The sequence below is a fragment of the Molothrus ater genome, chromosome 7 (assembly GCF_012460135.2).
Source record: "Molothrus ater isolate BHLD 08-10-18 breed brown headed cowbird chromosome 7, BPBGC_Mater_1.1, whole genome shotgun sequence".
In the NCBI taxonomy this organism is placed as follows: Eukaryota; Metazoa; Chordata; class Aves; order Passeriformes; family Icteridae; genus Molothrus; species Molothrus ater.
The window spans coordinates 26,445,224-26,470,595 of NC_050484.2; the positions used below are offsets into that span (position 1 = coordinate 26,445,224).

Below are 25,372 nucleotides of genomic sequence, written 5' to 3' on the forward strand. Positions count from 1 at the left end.
TGGGATGCTGTCCCTGACATGGATGGGCCTTGCTCTGCCTCTTTGGGAAGCTGGGAAAGCCTGGTGTCCCTCCATACTGTAATTGTGAAAATCTTGAGGTGCAGCAAGAGCAAAGAGTGCTGTCTTTTGCATGTTTGCATTTGTTCATATGCAGTGAAAAAAAACTACAAATCAAAGTCAGGTCTATTGGGTCAGTGTGAGAAGAGTGAAACACTGGCTAAAGTCCCTGTTGTTTTATCGCAGGGAAGGCCAAGTAACTATTTAAACAGATAAAACACATAAGTAAAATAAAACTAAGTATTAATGGCAGCATTTGCAAATTATAAATATTTAGGTATAAAGCAGGTACCATTCTCCCTCCTCAGATGCTTGGCTTCTGGTCTGTGCTGCTGTTTGGATTTTCTTTTGAGCCTTGAAAAGAGCATTAATACGTTGCCAGGAAATATTATTTCCAAGGTAAATTTAAAAAAAAAGAAACGGGCAGAGGATCCCAGCTGGAGCCCTGGGATACGCAGAGGCAGACCCTGCTGGAACCCAGCATCAGGGCAGGAATGTGCTTGTGCTTGAAAGAGAGCAATGGATGAGTGCATCTAAAGTGGGTCTCCGGGGCAGTGAGGAAGACTCAGACTTTCTTCTTAGGTAACATAAAATGGGATTTGTTTTCAAGGTTAAAAAGAAATGTATTTTTTAAAAAATTAGGGATAATAAAAAAACTATGTTTTCCCCTCTGAGGAGAAAAAGCAGTTAGTTTGCTTACCAAGCGACACCTCAGGAGGAAAACACTGCCGCCCTTTCACCACACCACTGCCTGTGTGTCTCCCTGGGACCGAGAGACAAGGCACGTCCTGCCAGCCTCCCCAGGGGCCACAGCCCATCCAAGGAGGGAGGCTGCCCTCTGAGCCTGTCTGGACAGCTGGTATTCATTTATGTTTTACAAGTAAGCCTCTCACTGCAAATAGCTTTTGCAGATCTCTAAGATGTCGGAGCGGCACAGGGAGGGAGGCCTCACTTCCAGCTGCATGGGCCTCCCTTCTGCAGCACTGCTCCACAACAGGCCCTGTGTTCCCTCTGTTGGACCCATCCTAGTCTGCTGCCAGCGAGGGGATTTCCACACTAACATGACCAAAGCTCATCCAAACGCATTCCGTTAATTCAGTTGCTTTAATTATTCTTGTAGGCTGCTTCTACCATGTCTTTGTAATATCCTGTGACATCTGAGATGGGGGTGGCAAAGGCAAGAGTTGGTATCCTGGCCTTTTGGGGCCCAGCAGTGGCAGAGAGATAGCCAGGCATTCTAGGTGGACTGTGGTGCATGACAACTGCTCTGCATTTGAGCTAGTGGCACACCAAGGCCATCAGCTCTGCCAAAATATCAGGGATTGAAGTGTAACCTCCTGCTGATGCAGAAGAGCCAGCTCCCAGACCAAAAACTGGAGTGGGGCTGGGAGTTGGGGATTGCAAGAGGCCACCCTTAACACAGAAAATAGCAAAAGGGAAGGATCCCCACTTGCTGCAGGCATTTGGAAATATTCCTCACCGTTTTCTTCCCCACTGATGGAAATACTGGCAGCTGTATATGAGTTCAGATGTTTAGCTTCACAAAAAACACTGAGGGTAAGGAAGACCTAACTTAAGCAGGCACTGCCATTAATGCCAGGCTGGCCACTTCCCAGCCTCCCTGCTGCTTCCACCTGCTGCCAGGCTGTGTCAGGGAAGGGTATCCATGAAACTTAGCTCAGGAGCAGCAGCAGCTCAGGTCAAGGTCAAGGTCTGTCTACCTCTGACTCCAGCTTCAAAGGGGCAGGAGCGCTCAGTTGCAGTGCAGGTGTGGAAGCAGCTTCCAGGTGGTGTTCTCACAGCGTCGCAAATGTTGCAGTTCAAGGACCAGCTGATTTCCAGGTGGCATCACAGGATTTTTCTTCTGTGAATTTGTAGTCATTTTCTGAAATGATACATCCTTTTAGTGTGAGCACCATCCTACAGCAGTGCCACAGATAGGCTTTGAACTGTGCAAGGGAATGCGTTTGATCGTCGTCACCTACATCCTCTCTGTGCTACCTGGTGGCTTGCAGGTCTTCCATGGGTAGAGACTGAACTAGCAACCTGTAGTGCTGTCTTCATCCCAGCCACAACCTGCTGAACTTCCTTAGTTGCCTGTGGTTTTTTTCTGACTGATGAGCACAGGTTTGCTCACTCTCTGCATTGAGCCTCATTGCAGAGGCAGAGCTTTGTGATGCTGGTCTCCTCTGAGAATCCAGGATGTACTATCTTCTCTGTTGGCTGCTAATGGCATGGAGTCCTATATTCATAGTGATCCAAATGTATAGCTTCGTGGTGGGAGTCCTTTCTGCGTGGTTTACCCCTTCTGTTTGTATTTTGGTTGTAGGGGACTTGCAGTCCTTCCCTCAAACCCATCCTCCAAGGAGCAGTATGTTTTACCTTAGAAACAAGATGCAAACACAGAGTCGTGTTCCCTGCGTAGTCAGTAATGCTGGTGACGCTCAGTGCACTGTGAGAAATGCCTGGGGCTGTACAGAGCTGCTTTGTGCAGACCTGAGACCTGCTGGCTGTCCACTTCTTTGAAAATATTATGCATGCGTGATGGTGCATAGGGAAAGTTTAGGAGTTGAAGGAAGGGCAGGAACCAGGTATTTTTGGGCAGGGGCTCGCCACATTTCTGCCAGCTCAGCCCTGACCTTCTCTTTCTCTTGCCTTTTCCTGTCTTGTCTACCTGGGAGCAGCATTGGGGCTGGGAATGCAGACAGGCGCCAGTGGGAATCTGCAGCCCCTCTGAGTTCAACCCACCCAGGCTCTGAGCACGGGTCTCCATGGGTGAGTGATCAGTGCCTTAAACAATCGCACTGCGCTCTCCCGGCATCTCATTACCAGCACAAAACAGTGCGTAATAATAGATATTGCAGAATAGCTCATTCTCCTGGAGGATTTGATCCAAACCTCAATGAAGTTGGTGGAAAGACTCCCATTGATTTCAATAGACTTTATGTCAGGCTGTTAGTGTGCTGTTGTCTGCTTTGCTGTTAACGGCAATGCACTTTTCCCAAACTTTTTCATTTAAAAGAAGATCTCAATTTTATAAATTATTTACTTGAATCAAGGAAGTGCCATCCTTTTCAGAGCAACTGTCCCTCTGTCTTTTATTGTGGTGGTGATTGCCAGGAAGATAGCATTTTTGAATATCACCAAGTTTAGCTGTGGTAATGACAACTGATAGTTAGTTGCATTTTTTTATGTTCCAGTAAGTAAAGGTGTGCAGGAGTTTATCCTAACATCATACCATTTCAGGAGCTTGGCAAAACATTTTGTTTGCTTCCTCTTCTGAAAGCACACATGAGGGCTGATATATACACTACAAACACTGTTCTCCTGTGCTTTCACTCCTTGTGGCTGCAGTCTCATTAACATTGCTGCGTGTGAAAGACTCCTAAGACTCTTTTTGTAAACTGAAGGTTTTCTCATCGGATATTTTCATGAGTATCAGGAAAATATTTCAATATAAACTGGTGGAGGAACAGTGAAAGTTGTTATAATTTGTATTACATCTTTTTAAAAAATTAATGCTTTAAAATTCTTATTGTCCCGTGGGATTCCATCACTACACACTACTCTAGGAAAAAATGCTTATTTCTGACTAACACAATCATGTCCCTTAAAATAAAACATTTTCTTTAAGAAACTAAAAGTAGATGATGTTCCTTTGCTGCTTCTTGGTTTGACCCTGGTGAGGAGGATGTGAGAATACTGTGCCTTAGTGAGCATTTTGGCTCAAGGATCAAAATGCAGGGAGTGAGCCTCAAAAGTGCTAAGGGAGAAACAACCTTGACTGTCATGGAGAAGGTATTGGGAGGAATGGTGCACATCTGGTAGGGGGAATGCTTTGGGGTACCTGAGGGTGGTGGAGATGTGCCTTAGAGCAGTGACAATGTCCCTAGGAGATAGAAAAGGGGTTTGATGAGGAACCTGATGGATGCTGGTATCCTCAGAGCCGGGAAAACCCCTGGGGAAGGAGCTGAAGAGGTGCCCAGGGATGGAAAAGTGGGGCACCTATTGTCATCATTTTCAGGGAGACTGTTTAGAAAGGCCAGAAATTAAGCAAAAGGAAAATATTGAGAAGGACATTCAGAGCTGCCCCAGAGGAAGATGCCTGGGAGAGAACAACCCTAGTGGGTGACTTTACCCCAGCCAGGTGCCATCAGTGCAGCTGCTGAGCACAGCCCTGTCCCAAACCCAGAATTTCATGAGCTGTCAAAAACAGAGGAAGAAAGTACCAGGAGGGAAGGTTTCACTGCCTCTGCTACCAGCTGGGCCAAGGAGGAGGGGGTATCAGCACAAGAAGAAATCCTCTTTGATCCCTGCACTGGAGCTTATCCCAGCTCAACAGGGAATATTGGGCTGTGTATAAACTTCAAATTACAGCCATTCTTGCACACGAGTGCACAGGTGCCTGGGTGGTGGTTTCTGTCTGCTGGGCAGCCAAGCCTGGGGGACAAGCTGCCCTGAGCACCACTCTCAGCCTGACATGCCAAATCCAAGAAAAACAACACACTTTGCAGCCAAGAAAGAGACAGCTAAATTTGTCTTCAAACTACAAAGATTTGGAGCAGGATCCGTGCAAGGGGAAGCTGGTTCGTCACGGTTCAGATGATTATTCAAAATGCATGAAATTTGCGTGGAATTTTGTTAATCTGCCTTTATAGGAAAATTCCTTTCCCATTTCCTGAGGGCAGGCCTATATTGTTGAAGGCAGCATTCTTCAGCAGGGGGATATCATTTATTATAAAGGATCATGGGTCAAAGTATCTTAACCCAGATCAAGGGCAAGGTCTGTGGGGACTGCCTGGAGCCTTTCGTGATAACTCACAATAAAGAGCCAATTACAGAGCGAGCGGCTGACACCAAACCCACACCGTGGCTGCAGACAGTGAATGCACCTACTTGGGTTGTGCATCTTGGGAAGAGAGAAATTACTGTAGGTTCAAATTCCTGAGCTGGGTGACCATGGCTACCTGACTAATTATGCCTTTTGAGGGAGAGATCCATGTTGCTTAACACTCGCTATATTTTTCTCAGTAGTTTAACCTTGATATCTTTCCTGGGATTAGAGAGTGATGAAAGGTTGAATTATTTGTCTCTGAACTCCCACCACGAGCCGTCTGACTGCATCTGTTCAAGTTCCTGGTTTCTCAATATAGGTGTTGCATGCGATGCTCTGAGGGTGTAAGACACCAAGATTGTATCACTCTAAACTACTTTTATTTGCTTGGGATACATTTTACTATTTGAAAGAGTCAGCAGTTCCAGGAAAAAAGAATAGATACGTGAATGCCAAGTAATTGAAAGAAAATTTAAAAATTAAGGGGTTTGCATACATATGCACAGATTTCCGTCCAGTCTTTTTTAAAGCCAGGCAGGCAGTGGTATTGTTGTTAAGAGATTCTTATAAAACTAAGGCAGCCTTTTTTCTCCTGTTCTTCTGCTGGGCAGTGCTCAGAAGGGAAACCTCTGAAAGGTCATTAAATACGAAGGCACATCTCTGGCTCAGGACCCAAGATGGGAAATTGCCTGGGGGGAGGACTCTAGAGTATGATGGCAGGCATCTTCTGGCCCTCTCCCATCTTACTGCTGGAGATGGGACACCATGAGCTTTGTCTGACCTGCTGGAACTGCTTAGAGGTCCTTGGGCACTGCAGGGTATTGCAGCTTCTGGTCAGGAGGTTGGGAGGAGGAGGAGGAGGCTGGATGTACCATCCACTTCTAAGCAGTAAAATCTGCTTATTGTGCTGTTTTGAAAAGCCAAACAAAACTTGTAGAGAGCTGTGTTTCATTCCAGTTTTGTGCATACACTTTGGACGTGTCCAGCTGCTTGGCCAAGGCAGGTGTTTTTGGGTGCAGCCCTGGTGCACAGAGAGCTCTGCAGGGGAGTGAAGGCTGTGGGAGGGTAGAGGTGTGTGGGATGTCTAACGCTGCTCTCAGTGCCAGGCTGTGCTAGGAGGTACTGCAGCCTCTCCCTATGTCATTAAGGCATATCTTTGCCACAGACAGTTATTGGAAAAGGCTTTTTGCAAGGCTGAACTGTAAGCAATAAAACTTGCATTCTGATACAGCCATAGTGCACTTAGGTAATAAAAATAGCCTTGGTGTCAAAAGGTTTCAGTAAATGTGGCTAAAGATATTAGCAGTCACTGCATTTGTCTTTCATTTCTCTGTAGACCCGGGATGAGGTGAGGTGATAAAAATGGTCATTTTGTTTCCACTGGGAGCCAGAGTCACAGAAGTTTACTTAGGATGGGGAGGGATCAGTCCTGATGTTTCTCAAGGCAGATCATCTCTCTGCTCTTCTGCCTCCTTGACAGCTCAAATATGCTTCCAGCTATGATGGTTTAATGTAGAGTGTCCCAGTTTGGGCAGCAGAATTGTCTTTTCCTCTTGACCCAGGGTGAAAGGCTGGAGCACAGGAGAGTGCCTGACAAGGGTGGATGGAGACCTGGCCCTGCCTCTCTCACCACCTCTGCATGACTGGGGTGTGTTGTGTCACTTGAAAGTTCAGGCTGTGAAAAGAGGGATAGTTCTGCTGTGATGGAGATAAGGATATGCACCATCACTTTCCTGAATTGAGAGCTGTTTTCCAAAGCCTGAATCTGCCACCAGTCACAACTGGAGCTCCCTTAAGTCAGTGAAACTGTTTGCAAACTACAGTATTACAGGACATAAGCAAATGTAGCAACACTTGACTTACAAATAACAAATTAATGGTTTCTTAGGACCAGACACTGATAAAAAAAAAGAAACATATCATGGCTGAAAGTGAACAATTAATTTCCCTTATTTGCCCAGCTGCTAACAGATTTCTTTCATGTGATCACACAGTCATTTGAATCAGAGGAAAATGTATAAACCAGTTTGCCTCCATTTCCCAGTTGTATGTCAATCACATGGCATTTGCCAGGGGAGGTGATGGGAGTACCTGTGATTTGGATTATACTCTAGAAGTCCCTTCTTGGCTGGGAGCTATAGTTGCAACAGTTTAATAATATTAATTACCACGTGTATGTACTATCAAAGCTGTGTTTGGCAACTCTTTTGGGCTATGGATGTGGTTTGCCCTGATACTAGATGAGATAAAGTCAAGAGAAGATCAGAGAAGAATGAATTCCGAGAAATGGAGAAAATCCAGCAATCTGGAAAATTGCTGTGCCCACAAACGCACTTTCTGGCCAGCCAAGTAACTGAAAATCTCATAGGAATGAGTGTCAATAATTAAACATGGCCATAGTGATTTGTGGCCACTAGTTTAGAAATGTGGCTGCAATAGCCTGTCATCCCTTTCCTTCACATCACAGCTTCCCTTGCTCTATTTCTTACACCTCTTCTTTCTATTTAGTAAGTGAACGTGTCAGGATAAGTACCACCTGATTCCTGGAGAAATGGAGTAGAGCACTGTGAACTCACCAGTGTGGTTAGGTCTGCCGTGACCTCCACCAGTTGTGGCTTTGACAATCCAAGTGATGCCAACACAAGGTTATCTTGGTGCTTTCTCTCCTTCCTCTTCCTTAGCATCCCCAGCAATGTTTCAAGGTGCTGGTGCCTACCTGGCACTGTTGTTCCCTGTGGAACAAAAGCACTCTTCTTGCAGTGTGATTTCTTTGGCTCCTCAGTCCCTGACCCAGATCCCTTTTCCTTTTGAGCACACACAGGCTGTTTGTTTGCAAGGGAAGAGTTGTGAAATCAGGGTTGGTGCTGGGAAAATGCTCATTTAAGTGTTCAAAGGCATCTGCTGCTGCAGCTTTGCTGCTCAGGATGCTCCCAGGCAGCAGGTACCCTGTGTGAGGGACGTATTCATACTGATACCTGTACTTGTGGGTCTGGGTGAAGAAAATATTCCTCAGATTGGGAGCTGGGAACCTGAGCATCCATGAGAGCGCTGACCGCTGCCAGCAAGGTTGCATGGGTGACATGACATGTGAAGACATGAGTGCAGAGATTAAGGCACTACAGCTTCCTCAGCTGTCAGTGCAGCCTCATTCACATGCATTAGAAATTCACTTATAATTTTCAAGAGGATAAGTGGAAAAGTTGCTCTAAAACGACTCTCAAGCAGTGTGTCGCCAGCTCACAGGAGCACTCATGTAGGCCATGTTTGAGTTATCAAACCCAACAGCTAGAGGCAAATGTCAGCTTATCATAACTGCTCTGTAAACAGAAATCATCACGTAAGCTTTTGTCTCAGCCATCACATGCAGGTGACAGCCCAGGAAGCCTATTAGCAAATGCCAACACACCCACCACACCGGGCGAGTTACGTGCCTGGGTTAAACACCGCGAGGGGAGCACGGAGCCTCAGCAGGGGAACAGCAATGAGTCACCTCAAGTCAGAGAAGTGCTAAGTGATTTTCTCATGGGAAAAACTGAGAGCTAGCATCACTGGGATTGAAAATGTCTTCTTTTTTTTTTTTTTTCCCTTTAAAGTTTCTTATTGAAAATACCATGCAGGATAAAAGAGGGGCACCGGAAGAGGGTGCATCTACCCGTACCACTCTGGATGGGTGTATTACAGACTGAATTTTTCCAGTGGGAAGATAAATTATAGAAGTAACCTGAGCCAAATGAATACCAGAGCTGGGAGTAAAATTTCAAGAATTACAGTACATACTTCAAAGTAAAGTGCTTGTACTAAAAGCCTGATAGCAGAACCTGTTTCAAAGTTAGAAGTGTGTTGTCAGTAAAACACAGTGTTCACAGATGTTTTGATCTGCCACTACTGCATTTCTGAAGAACTTAATATACCCATTTCTGCTGTTACCCTATTTTGCAGGCCCAGTTCACAAGTCGGTGTGTAGATCCCATCCTGAAATGGCCCACGGGGCTCCAGGTCAAAGCAAATCCAAGAGTCTTCTCCTGTCAGGATGTCTGTCTGTTTTTCCTGAAGGCACTGAAAATGAAAGAAAAGTTCAGTATGATGCTATAGCCATTGTGCAGTGGCTTTTCAACTCAAAGCCTGTGCTAGTGTTGCTTTCAGCAGATGATGAATGAATAAATTAAACCCTAAATGATATCTGAAGCTGTTTGCCATAGGAAGTTCCCCATCTTGCAGATCTCTCCAGGTATCTTGAAGTTATCAGCACACATCAGCCGGGCTCTGAATTGAAAATGGGGAAACAACTCTGTTTTCTGCTTGCTGATAGAGACACATACTACAGAATTACCCAGCTTGGAAGTGTAATGAGGTCTTTTATGCATGGGGAATTTGGTATCAGTGATAAATAGAGTAAAAACAAAAAAAGAGGAAAAGGGCAATGCGTTAACTACAAATTAATAAACTCATCCAAATTTATGCAAAATATGAGGTTCCAGAGATCTGGCTCACATTTTTAAGTGTTTGCTTTTTGTGTATCTTTTAAGATTAGATATTTTTAAATAAGAGACGCTCTCCAAAATTGATTGTGGGATGAGGTGGTTGTGTTCATCATTAGGTTTTTTCAGTGCAAATGTATTTTGGTTAACTGTAGCTTAGCCTAAGACTGTTTTAGGCTCCCACATTGTCACTTCTAACCCAAGAGAAAGGGGTTTACACAGATTGCCTTAAATAATAAACTGCACATAAATGAAACAGCACAGTTTTGTGGTTTGATCTGGACAAAGTAATCTGCTTCACTTCCCAGAGTTATGGGATAGATTGACTGGCTGAATTAATATGAGGAGTGATACAGGATATTTGAACTCTTGTCAGTTATTTCATTCTGCTTTTTCCCAGCAGTAAAATGGATTTGTTCTGAAACCTGGAAAAGAAAGAAATAAACTTGGCAGATGTAGCCAGTTTATGATTTATTCTGAGTTTGTAGCCTGATCCAAAAGCCACTGAAGTCTACAGAAATCTTTTGGGGGATTTCAAAAGGAATCTCATCAGACTCTTGATTAATATGCTGGGGAATTGGGGGGCACACCTTTGGGGCCAAGGGAGTCTTGCAGATCTAATCCCTTTTTTTCCAGGGTTTGCATTCTCTTGGTGTACATCCTTTCATGCAAGTCTCTCAGTGTTCCCTGAACCATATGTATTTGGATTAAAAGGTAATATGAGAAGTGCTAAGAAAAGCTGGAGCCAATTCCCATTTTATTGCAGGAAGGCCTTGAAATGATGTGAGGAGGGACAGTGTGTCTGACATCTGGGGCTGTGGGAACGTTGCTTAGTGGCTGCAGTGGACATGGGGGTTTCTTGTCAGTCCTGTTTCCCTTGTGTCCAAACTCCTGTGCTCGTGTGCCAACTGAGAACGTTCGTGGGTGGAAAGGAAACGGGGGACGAAGGAGGAGAGGTTTGGATCCTGTGATCTCCTAGCACAAGCCCCACTGCAGGCAGGCAGCTCATCTCAGGGTGGGGGTGGAACAGGGTAACTCCCAAAGTCCTGTGCTCTGGTGCACTTTGGAAATCAGTTTCATGAGGCAGTGTAAGTGTGTGTGACCTTAATCAAGCTGATTAACCTTGCTGAAGCATCTGGAAATGGAGAAGAGAAATAATTGTAGCAGAATTTAGCATGCAGCATCTTTTAACTTAGCAGTTATCTGCAGTCTTTTCTGGATGGGAAAATTTCCAGATTTTTGTAGGATGGGAAAGGCCACTATGTATGGAAACTAAACAGGCTTTGCATCTTGATTTATTCCCAGTCTTATTATTGTGTGACAGGATCAGTTATCTCTCAAGGGGTGGTATTAATTAATGTTTACAAAACACTTGCAGTACTTGGGGAAAAATGCATCACAGAACCGTGTTTTTACTTGAACTATTTATTAGATGGCACCCTAGGTGTGAAATCCCCTCCTTGTAACCACGACCAGGTTTGAGAGTACATTGTGAACTTTCAGACTGTTTTTGGAAGAGCTTGTCTTTTAAAATCTTATTATATTTTCCTTTTTTTTTCCCTCCGCTAAAGTGGGAGGGAATCACAGATGATCTTTCACATGATTCTTCCAACACCCAGTCATTCATCAGCAGAGACTTAAAGATAATAAACTTTTTGTTTCAGGCAATTACTTAATCTCGACAAACTCCTGTGTTAAGCAGGGCTATTAACTGAGCAGGCTATAAATCAGCGTGTTGCCAGGTGGGTGAGTCTCCTGAACTGCAATCACTCTTAAGGACCTTCCAGAGACCCCTTACAGTCTTAAGCACCCTCATTACACAAGCAGCATGCTAACAACCAGCACTTTGCATGAGCTGCCCAGAGAATCTGCTGCAAACTGCACTGGGACCATTTTTAATACCAGTCGGAAAATTTTCATACGAAGGCAGGATGATACATGGGAGTTATTAGCCTGCACCAAAACCACAGCTGGGTAAAACAGATAACTTCCTCACCCCTCTCCTCATCAGACCTTCTGCTTAGTTAAGAGCAGCAGGCTGCCTTATGCCTGGTTAAAAGCCATCTCATGCAATATCCTCTCAGTCTTTATCAGCTAGGACTGCTTTGGGGACTGGTATCCTGAAGCATGAAAGCTCCCAAAACTCTTCTTTGAAGGCTGCCTAGATGTTTATCACCTGGGTATAAGTGCAAGAAAGAAAAATACCCAGCCCTGCAATTTTATCACAACTAGTAGAGAGCAGACATCTTTTCTTCCATTTCCAGCAAGAAGTTTGGTCAAAATGCACAGCAGACACTGCAAGGGTTTTTTCCAGGCTCGACCTGTACAATTTTACAAATTACATAAACAGACCTTTCATACGAAGGGGAAATTTTTCAAGCCATTGCCTATAGGAACAGTTTGATTTCAATTTGTTTTAATGCCTGGAGGAGCATATGCATAAAGAAAGCAAACTGACTCCTGTGGTTTGGATTAGAGAGGCTCGAAATGCCAGCGCTGAATTTGAAGCGCAGCCTTGTCCTGAAAGATTGAGCAAGTCTTTGTGGCATGAGGCAGTACAGGTGTCCCCACCATGGCAGCAGGCAGCCCTGCAGTGGCAGAGACCATTCAGGTAGGTCTGTGCTCAGGGCAGGCTGGCATGCCCTTTCTTGTTGGCATTGGCACCTGAGCTTTCACAGGATTTAGGCATCTGCTTGGGAGTTTTTCTTCTGCAAGACAGCTTTCCAGCTCCTGCAAGTTGTGTTGGCTGGTTGAGCAGACAGCTCGTAGCGTGCTACCTGATGGATTGGGGGAAGTGTATTTAGTTAGCAATGGCCAGTCAGCCCAACTGCTCCATACATGTTGAAGCAGCTGTGCCTAGTAGGACCTGCAAGCTGGGCTGTGAGCATCAGCTGCTGAGGAGGGGTATGTTATCTTTCATTGAGATGTACTCCTGAGTCCAGTCAGCCCTGCAGTCACAGAAAACATCCTGGCCACCATAATAGTGTGTGCTGTGTTGTGGGGACAAGTGGCCAAGGGAGGTCAGGGCTAATGCTTTCAGTGGCAGCCTGGGCTGGAAGTGGCTGCTGAACAGCAGCCTAAAGGCTTTTGCTTTTTTCTTCACCATTGATCTCATGGAAAACTGGTTCAGGGAGCTGATCCAGCCAAAACCCGTGCAATAAAATTTTAGGTGATTAGTTTTCAACTGGATGAACTCCCTGAGCTGGCTCAGTGTGCGATTGAGTGAGTGCCAGTGGCACCTCAGGGGAGGGGTGTGAATGCATGAAAGGGGGCGTGAAAGCTAAAAGACATCTCCATCTGTAGATCACTCCTAGAAATGTGCCTTGGGATGAAACTCCTCAATAAGGTTTTATTTGCATGAGTGGAAGGTGCATGGTCAGGGCTCTGCTAGATTTGCTGCTCAGATGAGTGTTGTCTAGAAGGTGCTGTGTGATAGCCGATGTGCTCTCCCTCCATCTTCATTTACCTGCCTTGCCCTTTGGTACTCCACCAGTCTTGTGGTTTCCAGTCTGAAGCTGCTCAACTTTCCTGTCCCTCCACATCTCACCACCAGAGATCTTGGGGCTTTTTGAGGTTGGATGCAGCTGAGGGCAGCAGTGTTGTCTGGTGCTCCTGCTGCCTCCTGGTCATAAATGCCAGATAGTGCTTTCTCCCATAACACCTCAATCTAATGGCAATATTCAATTTAGCTTTGTATAATAGGTGACCTGAAGCATTTGCACTTCAGGGAGCCGAGGAAAATTCCTTTGAAAGTTTGGAAGGAAAACTGCTCAGATGTAAACTCAAGCTCCAGGAACACCTGAGCAATACTGAGCTATGTGCTCAGGTAACTGTGCACTCAGGCTCTGGTTCTCTGCTCCCCAGAGTTACTACTGCAGGAGGCAGGACTGCTGTCTGGGCCATGTTTGCACAGGCATCAAATGCATTTCTCTCTCCTCTGGATACCCAGAAAAAGAAACCTGTTGAGCACTTTGGGAACTCTCACAGCCAGATGTTGGGGGACCATGGGAGAAAGGCAAGGGGTATTGGGGAATACTCTGGGCAGTCAGCTGAGGTTCACACACTCCCGTTTCACCAGCTGGCTTGAAGTGAGGTGGGTTCCACAGTGAAATGAGCTTTACTGTGAAACAGGCAAGGTTTGTCATCCATTGGCCTGGTCCCAGAGAAGTCAGGGGCAAATCTCTTTGCCTACTTATTTTCGAAGTTACTACATCAGTTGGAGGCTCAGGCAGTTTATTCAGTGCATAAACTGAATCCTAGTGGCTCCCCAGGGAGCAGGATGATAACAACTTGTGGAAAATGTCTCTCCCTTTATAAGTGTTCATAGAAGTTTTTGACTAACTGATTTTTCTCTTCCTGCCCGTCCAGGCAGGCACAAGCTGAACCACCATCTGGTCTGCCCCACCTCCCTGCCCGCCCCTCGCGTGCCGGGATTTCTTCCTTCCTGCTTGGGATTTTTCTTCTTTTTTTTTCTTTTTCTTTTTCTTCTTTCCATTCTCCGGCAGCAGCTGTTGGGAGAACAAGCCCCAAGATCCATCTGGTCCTTCGAGCTTATCAGGCTGTGTCTTTTCCCAACAAAGCAGCAGTGGCCATGCTTTCATACAAGAGTTACATCATATAACAGCAACTTGCCTGAAAAGCAAACTGCCTTTTATTTGCTTGTGCTGCCTTTCTCCCTTTAGAATTGCAGCCACAGCCGAACCACAATGTAGCCTCAGATCTGAGTCAGTCTAGAGGGCTGCTTTTCTCTTTCTGTTTCTGTTCTTTCTTTTTTTTCCCCCTTTTATTTTCTTTCCCTCCTCTACTTTCTGGAAGAGTTGGCACAGCCCTGTGTTATTAGGACATAAGCTAGCTTGTTCTAGTGGAATTTCCTGTCTGATTTTAATTTCCCCCTCTTTTTTTTTTTTTTCTCTCCTCAAAGTGAGACAGAAAAGCTTTTTAATTGCACTGCCATAGGTTGGCCTTTTGGGATATTATTATTCTTATTAAGTACTTCCTGTTGGGAGGTGGCACATGAGTAGAAATAACAAGGATCTCGGTGCAGTCAGGGCTTGTGGCCTCTTTGTTTGTTAATAACTGTCAGATTGGCAGCATCCTCAAAACACATCTTGGCCTGACAGCCTGGCAATTAAGTGATTTTCAAGACTCTCGGCATTTGCAGCTCACCTGTGGAATTAATAAGCTGCATTAGGCCTTTCCTTTTGGGTTTCTTTTCTGCCATTCAGTGATCATATCACCTCACCCAGCTAATACAAAGCTAGCACTAGTGGGAAAGTCTCACTCTGGAAATGCTCAGCATGGATGTAGGAACTCCTGATCGGGTATGGTGGAGTAGACCGGTACATCCCAGGTGGGATTGGCATCCTGCTGCTTCTCCAGCAGCAATGTGTGAGTGGAGCAGGTTTCCTTTGCAGTGGAAATGTGCAGTGCTGCTGTTTCAGATTTCATTGTGTTGCAAAGAATTCAGTGCTTATTTAGCAGAGAAAGGCAATTTTGATTTCTTTTTAATTTTCCAGGAAGCACAAATGCGCAGCAGTCCCTTTCAAATCTTTTTCAGCAGATATTGTTGAAATAAAGTCAAGGCATTTCAACTTCATCACTTCCATATTCTTGTAGTCTAAAATATAATAGATCTTAAACCATCTTAAACTTTTCTGTGCTGCTTCTTACAGAAGGTACAGCTACCCTCTAAAACATTAACTGATAAAAAAGTGTTCTGGCCTAAAGCTTCTCCCAGCTCCAGCTATTTGGGATTGAAGAAGGTGGCTGGTGGCAGCAAGGCTGATCAAGGGACTTTTCTAATTACTGCTCTTCAAAAAGCCATCAGAGATTTGGTGTTTGGGCACCCCACTGCGGGACTTCCTTGTGCTTGTGGGTTTCCTCCTGGCCGCAGGAGAGCTCTGCTTTCATCTTATTTACTCTTCCCAGAAGTATAAAAAAATAATGGTTTGTCCCCCTAAGGCTGCCACTTATCAGTAACCTGAAGACCCCAGGAATTCTTGCAGAATAATAGTTAATGCATTGCCTTCATGCACAAATGCTAATCTGTTTGAAAATACTTCTTTAGATCTGAATATATTCATCCCCCCACACCATTTTGAAATTTTTGGAAGTTTTGGGTACAGCCTATTTTGCATAACCAAATCGAGGACTTCTCATGTCAGCAGGCTTCAGAAAACTCATTTTTTCACCAAGAAGTGAAATGCCCCATTTTTGTTCACAGAAGAAAGGTACTGCAAATCCAGCTGCTGATGGCAGCATGTTGAAGAGATTCCTGGGGTCCTCCTGTCCCTTCCAGCAGCAGCTGTCCCTGCTCCTTGGGTGGATGAGGCAGGAAAGCCCCTCATGATGAGTTTCAGAGATGTAGATAGCAACGAAGGAATTTCAGGGTTTGATTTTTTAACGACAATTCTGTGTTCTTATGGAAAATTTCAATGAACTCTTCAATTTTTAATCTAAATTTTCCAGTAGAGGGAAAGGCCATTTTTAGCCTCACTGTAATTGTTCCGTCTCTTTTGCCCATGAAAAGATGGACAGTTTTAATGCCCTTACCAAAGGTCAGGCAGTGCATGGGAGAGAGCTGAGTGGAGCTGCCAGGAACTTCAGGATGGGTTAGACATCGAGCTGAACAAGAATATCCTACTTCCATTAGGGCCTGAGTTCATTTAAGTGCGCTGTCTTCTTCTTGGGGGTGGGGAGGAAATTTATGGGCAAATTCCTTCAGTGTTGCCTCGAGTTGGCCACGGGGCTGCGGGGGGAGCTCTGTGATCTAATCTCGCCCCATCCCAGCTGCAAGAGCCAGCTCGCTCGGCAGCCGCCTGCCTGCCCGCCCGCCCGGCCGTCGGACACAGCCCGCGGCCCCGCGGCGCTGCCGGAGCTGGGCCGCGCTGAAACGAGTTCCGGCTGCACGGCCACCAGAGCCCTGAGCGTGCCTGCCATGTGCCGGCAGGGCCTGCGCGCTAGGCAGGCCTGGGTAAGGGCGTCCCTCAGCATCTTCAAATGAATTTTTGTTGTTGTTCTTCCACCTGAGCTGAAGCAGTAGAATGAATAAACTTTGTAAGAGGATAAGCTCCTCTGGGCCATCCCCAAGAGGATGGATGCATGGTTGTTGTGATTGGGATGACTGAGAGGGGCATCCTGCCGTTTGCAGTGACTGAGGGAGATGTTTGATATCTTTCATGTATTTCATAATGGCATTTTACATGCAGTAACCCCAGGAATGGGCTTTATCCTGTGTCAAGTAAGTGTCCACATGTGCATGTGAAGTCTGTGTCCCTGCAGGGAGCTGCACAGGGAGCCCAGTGGCCCCTGGTTGTGTCTGTGGTAGTGAGGTGCATGCAGGGGCTCCAGCAGTGGAGAGACAAGCCTTATCCTCTGCTCCTCCCTGCACCCCGGCTTCTCTCAATGTGAAGTCACACTGACTCTGTCCTGCAGGTGCTTTGAGATGTCAGTACAATAATGCTTTTCAAAGCATTATTTTTTGTGATTTTATAGCTGAAGGGCAATGTGTTTTTCAGTATTTCTTGTTTACTTTTCACATATCTGCATCCCAGCAAGGCCCCTTCTCCTTCCAACTCTCCTACAGGGCATTTACCATTACTTGAGCTGTTTGCCCAACAGAAGTTAGTTGTGTGATCTTTATTTCTTATCTGAATGGGATGCTGTACCCAGCCTGCTGTTAAACTAAGCATGTTGTCTTCTCCAACATCCTGACATGCATTGTCTGAAAAACATAGTTTTATAAATCAGGCTACCACCATCTTTCTCCATTAGTTATGTTGTAAGAAGAGAAAACTTGTTCTGCATCCCTTTGGGTGGCAACAGCTGGCTGGATGTATTTCAAAGTGGTCTGTAGTGCCTGGGGCAGGAAAGAGATCTCCCCAGGTGAGCTGGTGGGGGCCTGCCTCCTGCTTCTCCTTGCTATAATGTTCCCAGTGGGCCAAAATGAATATTTCCTATTATTCTTCTTGTGTAGTTCCTCTTTTATTTTTGTCAAAGCCATTGAGCAGGTAATAAAACAACAGAATAATTAACCAGTGATAATTGAAGTATGCTGTATGAAAACCAAACTAAATGCTAACAAGCCAAACAAAAGGAAAGTAGGCATGGTGCAGCCCTGTTTATAGGGCTGTCTGCTGGAATCATTATAGACGTTGATATAATAATACTGAGCACTTAATTACCACATCATTTTTAAAGAGCTGTATAAACATTAACCAAACCTCTGAGGTAGGGAGGTATTATTATCTCCATTTTAAAGAAGGGAAATTCTGACAAAGCGAGGTTAGTCAGTAATTTAGTGTTGTGAAGACAGGCAGCTGATGGGGCAGGAGTAGGGGTTGCAGCTCCTTCCACAATTTTGGAGACAGAAAAACAGAGCTGCTGAAGCACCTGGGGTTTTTTTGTGAAATGCATAGTGCTGCCATTCAGAGAAGGGGTACACTTACCCAGACACCTCTCTATGCTTAGAAAATTCTCGGATTGGTGTAATTAGCCATTGCATAAATATCTCTTTTTGAAGGAGGAATATGGTGTATTTCGCAAAGTAGCTAAACAACATTAAAGTCAATCTCTCAAAGGGGGGACTAAGAGGCAGCTACTGTAGCCTTGTATGTCTGTCCCTGCTCCTTCCCTTATTGATCTGAGTGGTGGTTCTGGGAATGGCTGTCCCTGCAAAGCCCTTAACATTCTGCATGGTGGTATATGACTTCATCCGAGGAGAATCCCACGGACGCATCAGTGTGATCTGCTCTGTCATGTTTCTGTGACCCAATTTTCCCTGTTCTTTGTCTCAGACCTTCCCTGACCCCAGGCCTATTATCCCTTCCAATAATTCACCCAGACCATTATTAATGGTGCATTAACTTTGGCTGCGCTTTCAGTGAAGATGTTTTTCTTGTGCTCATTCATTCGCTCAGCTCACTTAAACAGCTAGATCATTATTCTGGGGACGTCACACAAACACAAAAACATCTCCCTTGCCGACACCTACAGTCCTGCAGCGCTTTGCCAGAGGGGCGGCCATCCAAACACAACAGTGAAACGCCCAGGAGGGACTATCAAAGGGAGTCAAGTAGCCACACACAGACTCAGTGCTCGAGGCTGGGTTTGCCTCCTCTGCTCGCACACTAAGACTGTCCAGGGATGCTCAGAACTCACCAACTCTAGGAGAGCTCTGATGTGAGGAAAATCACCGCAGGAAAGCTAAGGAACAAAGCAGGGGCCTGTCTTTGCTGTTTCACAGCCACTGTGCTTGTTGGATGCCAAGATACACCTCTGTTAATATATACTGTGGATGAGTAAAATTGAGACACTAAAACATGTAACATGAGAAACTAATGCTGCCTAAGATTTCTTTCTCACTTGATGCTTTGGGCTTCCCTGGGAGATTACTGAATGAAGAACACTTCATGTTTGTTGTACCTTAACCTTGTTCTTGAGAAAGAGATTGAGATTTGGACATCTGGGAGAAAATGTGGGCAGCAAGAAGGGCCTTTGCAGATATCTGTTGTTTCACTATTATTTTTTTCAAAGAAGCTGGACCTGGGAGAAAAAAAAGAAGCAAAAGTTGTTGTAAGTTGCTGTGTCACACCAGGTGGCATCCCACCTTCCCCAGTAAGAGGGATTTGGCCTCTGACAGCACAGCTCAGTTCACCTGTGGAAGTACTGGTGAAATCTCACAAGCATCCTCTGGGACATGCCTTTCCCATTTTTTCTGTCAGTTGCTTGTGCACAGCTGCTAATGACACTGCAGTGACAGGAGAGTGTGAGCTGGTGTCTGGAAAAGTTTTTTGCCTGCTAACACAAATCAATCCAGTACCCCAGCGCTCTGAAGCTTTTTAGAGATAAAGTTGATAAAGTTGCAGTTTCTGCCTGCTCTACTGAGGTTCATTGGTGTCCTGCTCTTGTTTGACTATGTAGACTTGTGCAAGTTATTTTACATTAGCCTGCTTCAGTCCCTCTCAAGTTAAAAAACAGCACTGTTTTTCAAATGCATGTTTTCTTCCCTTCCTAAAGAGAGGTGAAGATTTGTTACTCTTTGCAAGGGATCTTGTGATCCCTTTATGAGTGCTGTGTCCCATGCATCATTGACTCCATAGGAAATCAAACCAAAAGGCATGTCAAGAAATCAGAATTTGTGTTCCCTCTTTTATAAGATACCAGTTTTTATGGGATCTTTTTTGCAAATTTGTTGAGAAAAGCACAACAGGTACTGAATTATCCAATGACATTTTACATTTTCCTCGACAAATTACTTAAACTGTTGATTGCAAAATATTTGTGCACTATTTCTGATGGCAAAGAAGCCTACTTACAGGCTGGACTGCTTGTTCCCCCAGGAGACTGTGGGACACCCATAGGAAAGCTGTATATTTTTTAGCCCATATGGTGGCCTGTACAACTCACATGTGCTTCAGATAAAGCAGAGGGAGCCCAGTACATTCTGTGTGGTACCAAGGGTGTGTGGGGGGCTTTTCAGGGTCTCTTCCCAGCCAGTCTTGGCTGCAGCATAGCAGTTGCAAGTGGCAACTTCTTTAAGTCCTTTCCCAAGAGCTTTCTGAATTGTTTTTGTCAAAGCAAACTGCAAATGAAACCCACTTCAGTGCCGTGGGGTCTGATTTCTTTTCTTCTTTCTTTTTTTTTTTTCTTTTCAGGAAATGTGTGTAAGCTGAAGTATTTGGAATAGAAAAAGCTTGCTAGACCCTTCCTAATTCTCACTTTTGAGCTCAAGAAAGGTGCTGCTATGAGGGATGTCAAAACAGCTCCTTTGCTTGCTATGCAAACCCATATAGGCAGTCTTGTTTCTCTCGAAACACAGACTTATCTGTAGAGATAATCAGAAGCCTGCATCATCCTCAAGTAAGGGCTGTTTGTGATGCCTACCTCCCTGATTCCTGGGATTTTCAGCAAACGGACATCCCCTTTAAACCTGCATTTCTGCCTCCTATCTTTTCACTTTGAAGCCAGAGGGTTGGCTGGCCTTTGAATAGACAAGGATGAGAACACAGCAGTGGGAGGTCCGTGTCTTGCTCATAAACCTTGGCCAGAAAATCGTCTCCGACAAGTGGGGACAGGTAGCAGCATCTTCCCCCTTATCAAATGGCACGGCGGAGCAGACACATTCCTGCAGGAGCCCGGTGGGGTGGAAGGTGGGGCCTCCTGAATGTGCCTTGTGCTCTGCTTCACCAACTTGGTGTAGAACTGTGTTGTTTCTGTGCAAAACACCTTGTTCTCTCATTGTCCCTGCCCCTTATGTGCTGCTTTTGATGTGTTCTTTGGCTTTCTCTTCTTTCAGCAGAACCTGGAGAAAATGTTTATCTGTGGTTGCAGTGCTTGGGGACTTTTGGAGGTGCTATGTCATGCCTTTGCACCTCAGACTATTGTATTGCATGGCTTGGTACAGCCCAACCTTTTCCTGGGGAAAAGCTTTCCCCAGGCCTCCTACAAAAATTTCCCTCCCTCTTGTGTAAAGCAATCATCATTAGCTCTAATTGGGCAGCTTTGGGGTTAAATCTACAAAGATTGCTTGGGTTTGGTAAATCCTCTGCCACTGCAAAGCAGATAATGCTAAACAAAAGATTGCCTTGATTAGATTAAAGTTGGCGAATTCATTGCCCTAATCATCATATTGCCCTTCCCGTGGCTATTCAGGAATACATCACCGTAACTTACTTGAAGTAATTGAATATAATTGTCTTTTTAGCTCGTATGTGTAAAACATCCATCTTTGTTAACAGCATGTGTTGCTGTCCTGCTGCCAGCTCACAGTCCTCTTCTGGAGGGGTGGGAACAAGAAGCAGAGCCAGGCTGACGTTTATGAATTGGTAGTTGATTGCCTATAAAACCATTCATTATTTCTGACCAAGCACCTGGAAGAGAATAAAAATGAACAGCACCAGCCACTGGGGCCTGTAGGCTTGGCTGGTGCTCCCAGGCAGGGAAGCAGAGGGGAAGTCATGAAGGGGAGTGTTGCAAAGGGATGTCAAAAAAACCAACCCTTTCCCTTGCCCTTAGTGGCAGCAAAGCACAGGGCACATGCTGGGGTTACAATTGGGAGTGTGAAGCAGATACCCAAGGCAGAGGCATTGCTGAGCTTCTCATGGGCAAAATAGGTTGAAATGCTAAAAACAAACCAAGAGTACAGTGGGAAGGAGGAAGTTCATGGAAATTTTTTCTCCCATTAATAATCTGAGGTGTGAGGAGGGAGAAATTCTCTTCAGATGTCAATTTTATACCAACAGATAGCTAGGAAAGGAGGCCAGGCAGCAAACAGCCCGTGTTTCTATTTCCCAGCTCTCCTGAGTGACAAGGAGAGACTCTTTTAGCACAGAAATTTCCAGTATTATCTCAGCAATCAATCATGTAGAAATGCATAGGTACAAAATAAAACATAGCTGGCCTGGCTTTTAAGAGATTCAGTTTGACCTGTTTTTAGTAGTTTTATCATTATTAATAAATTAAATTGCCCTTGGGGACAGGTCAAAGGATTAGAGTGACTCCACATCGTTAAAACTCAGCGGCGATGTCCAATACAGTTTCAGCCCAGGTCAGCTCTCACTTTCCTGCACTCTAGGGGATTAACTCAGCCCCAGACCTGTCCATTAGAGGCACAATGACCATCCTATTTTGGAAGGTTGCTAATCTTCACCTGTAGGGATGCCACCAGCAGCACTTGGGTTGATCCCAGGACCACAGGAGTTTTCTTGCTTCTTTTGGTCTATTTGCATAAATATGGGGTGGGCACTGCAGGAAGCCCAGCCTAGGGGCTCAGGCTGGAAGAGATGTTTGTGTTGTTTGCCACTGGATGTCTGTGCAGGGACAGTTGATATTGTGACCATCCTTTGTATGTGATGATGTAAAAGCTCAACTCCCTCTGGTCCCCACAGCAGCCGTAGGTCGTGGCAGGGAACAGCAGTGTCCCTAGGGAGGAGGACAGCAGCTGTAGGTGTCTGCCAGCCTAGGTTGGAGTCGGAGCTGAGCATGGTTTGGGGAGACCAGAGGTTTTACTGTGCTGTATGAGCAGGGGATAGGGTGTGACAGCTAAACTCTCGTGTATTTTTGATCTGGAAAAACACAGCTTGCCTCTTAAAATGAAGAATTCCTACAAGTGCCCTTATGTAACAGATCGTCCCTACTCAGGACACTTAAAGGGTGAATCTTCCTCCTGCAGAAGCAAATCCTGAAGGATCCAAGTTCATTCTCTCCCTGAGCTGCTTTTGGGAGAGGAGGGGAGGGGGGCAGAAGCGGGGGAGGTGGTTAACAGTTACTCTACTGTGTCCTGACATTAGGCAAACTGCAAAAATGCTCCCACTGTATCAGGTAGTGTGAGGTGCCAGCCCTTTGCTGGAGCACGGAGAGCAAGTCTGCTGCAGAGCCCTAAATACTTTCCACCCCGACTACCTTAGCTTAACGCCTTTCAGCAGAGTTGGCAGGAGGGTTGTTTTTGTGTAGTCTCTCACCTCTCCCAGCAGCCTGGCTGACGCGCCTGTGCCGCACTGTGCTCAGGGATTGAGCGTTGCAATGGGAGTAGGAGCCGCAGATCCTCTCGCTGATATGCCGGGAAAGACGTATATGAGGATTACACGCAGGCTTTGTGCGAGGGACCCACGCGGAGCGCAGCCCCACCGGACACAGTCGTCGTAGCGCTGGTGCAGCTGGAGTCACAGATGCAAAAGGCTGAATTTTAAGTCTTTTGTCGAAAAAGAGTTTGGCATTTCTGAAGTTTGCTGAGCAACAGCAAGAGACTTGGCCCAAGCCTTGACACTTTGGTTTTGGATGGTGCTTCCCCAGTCTCCAGAGAGATGGTACCTGTCGTGGAGGCAAGTTACAGTGAAATACCGAGCACAGGCTGGGTTTTGAATTGCTCACTTAGGAGGTTGGGTTTGTTTTATTTTTGGTCTCCAGCTAGACAGAAAGGCCAAGAAGCCAGAGAAAGAATGGTAAAACCTGCAACAATATTAAGTAATCTTTAATGAAGAACTTCTGACTGTAAAGGCAGAGCAAGACCAGCCTTTTATCTTTAAACTGGTCGCTGCCACAGATGTAGAAAGGGGCATCTTTAGAGACGCGTGGAGCCCTGTCGGAGGGCGATTGTGCGGGATCGCTATTGCGGTTGTGCGGTATCGCTGTCGAGACTCTGCTAATTCTATTTCTTTCTCTTGCTTCTGTAATTTTAGCAGGAAAGGCCCAGGCGGCCAGGCAGTATTGTTGGGGGTGGTGAGGAGAAATAACCTGATGAATTTTCCATCAGCTCAACTCACTCAAATATTCTCGCCGTTAACTTTTGGGGTCAATAATAAATATTAAAACCTGTAGATTTAATAAGTCAATGTAGGTGTTCGCTGCCTTTTGAGACCACTTTATCTTTCCATCAAAGATGAAACAAGCTTCTCAAATGAATAAAAAATAGGGCCTCAAGTGATTACAAGTGAGAGCAATTTGAGCTCCTCTCTCAGAACCTGGCAGTAGGCACTTCTGAGCCTCTTCTGACTGCCTAGACATTCTGCTTTAGCGCTGCTCTTGCTGTTATATTTTTAGGTAAATATTTCCAACTTGTGTGTACAGACCTTCAGGAACAGTGTTTGCTGCCACTCCAGGCTTGAGGGACGATGCAGGTCTGGATCCCACCAGGCTCTGTTGAGGCTGATTTGCGTTGCAAGTCTAGTTTTCCTTGGTGCTTGCTATAATCTCCTCAAGTTCAAAGAGCGCTTAGCTGCTTGTCTTTGTCAAAAACCCTGTTGGAGATCTTTTATGTCGAAGATGTAGGATTTTTCCGCATGACTTTGATTATTTATTCATTCCACTTCTCTGGTGTATGATAGCGCTGATATCATGAAGACCCCTTGTCTTGCACTGCTCTTGCTCTGAAATTCATGGAGATTTAGTGCCTTTGAAATTGTTTTAAAAGGGAAGGAAAAGTTTTTGAAGTCCCTTTTTTTTTCTTCTATTCCCCATAACAGTGCCGCAGCACATTTTTCCGGCCTTCCACGCTCCTTTGCCAATTGACATGCGCCACCAGGAAGGACGATACCATTACGAACCTCACTCTATCCACGCTATCCACGGGTAAGTCTTACACCTCCACTCCCGTGCCTCACTAAAATGTCAGCCACCTGCAGTATTCCAAATCCCACTGCTAAAGTTCCTGGGACTTACGGCCCTTCTGGCAGGCTGGCCCTACTGGCCACCCTCCACCTCATTGTCCCCATCAGTGACGATACTGACCTGCCCAGCAGGAGGGTTTTACAGCTCTGTTAAGCTGACAGAAGTGCCCTATAGCAGCAGGATGGGAGTATAGGGCTCCTTTGTCATTATCCAGCTCAGCTCCAGGGAACAGGCTTGACTTGTGTTTTTGCACCCGCTGTGTTTCTCGCATCGTGCCTTGCCTGGGTCGTTTCTGCCACCATCTTGGCAAAGACCCAGCGCTGCTCCCTCTCTCTGGAGACCTTGTGTACCATTCCTCCCTGCCTGCCAGTTGTGGGGATGGTGGCAAAAGGCTGCTGGGAATGCCGTAATTCAGTTTGATTTCACTGGACAACAGCCTGATTGGGCTGGTAGCATTTTCTAAAAGCAGTCATAAGTCAGGTTCTCATGGGGGTGTCCATGTCCACCCTGGAAGGGTAGGACTCTGAGTTTTGGTGGTGACCTTCTCATGAAAGCCTCCTCTCCCTGAGGCAGCTGATGGGCAGTGAGCACAGAGACTGGTCAGGGGCTACACCCTGAGGGGGGGGGGGGTCATGGTTAATCTCTTCATCCAGGGACGTTACAGCTCAATAGTTCTTGATGACTTGAAGGAGATGTTTACAGAGAGATCTGTTTTCACCTCCTGTGCATTTTGATCAGGGCAAGGAAAATGGAGCCAGCAGGGATGTGAGCAGTGATTCTAGTTATAGTGGGGCTGGAAATGTTTCTTCTAATCCCTGACATGCACCTTTCCCATGAGAGGTGAGGAGCAGTGTGATGGGGCTGGCAGTGCCATGGCCATCCCAAAATCCTTCAACCT

The 25,372-nt window shown here is 45.7% G+C and overlaps 1 protein-coding gene across 1 annotated transcript in view; it reads left to right on the forward strand.

The window, feature by feature from the left end:
* GLI2 (GLI family zinc finger 2) overlaps positions 1-25,372 on the forward strand; it is a 187,534-nt gene that overhangs the window by 97,000 nt on the left and 65,162 nt on the right. Inside the window, exon 3 of the mRNA XM_036387227.2 lies at positions 24,330-24,435. Coding sequence (XP_036243120.1) covers positions 24,330-24,435 — 106 coding nt within the window. The remainder of the gene's footprint in view (positions 1-24,329; positions 24,436-25,372) is intronic.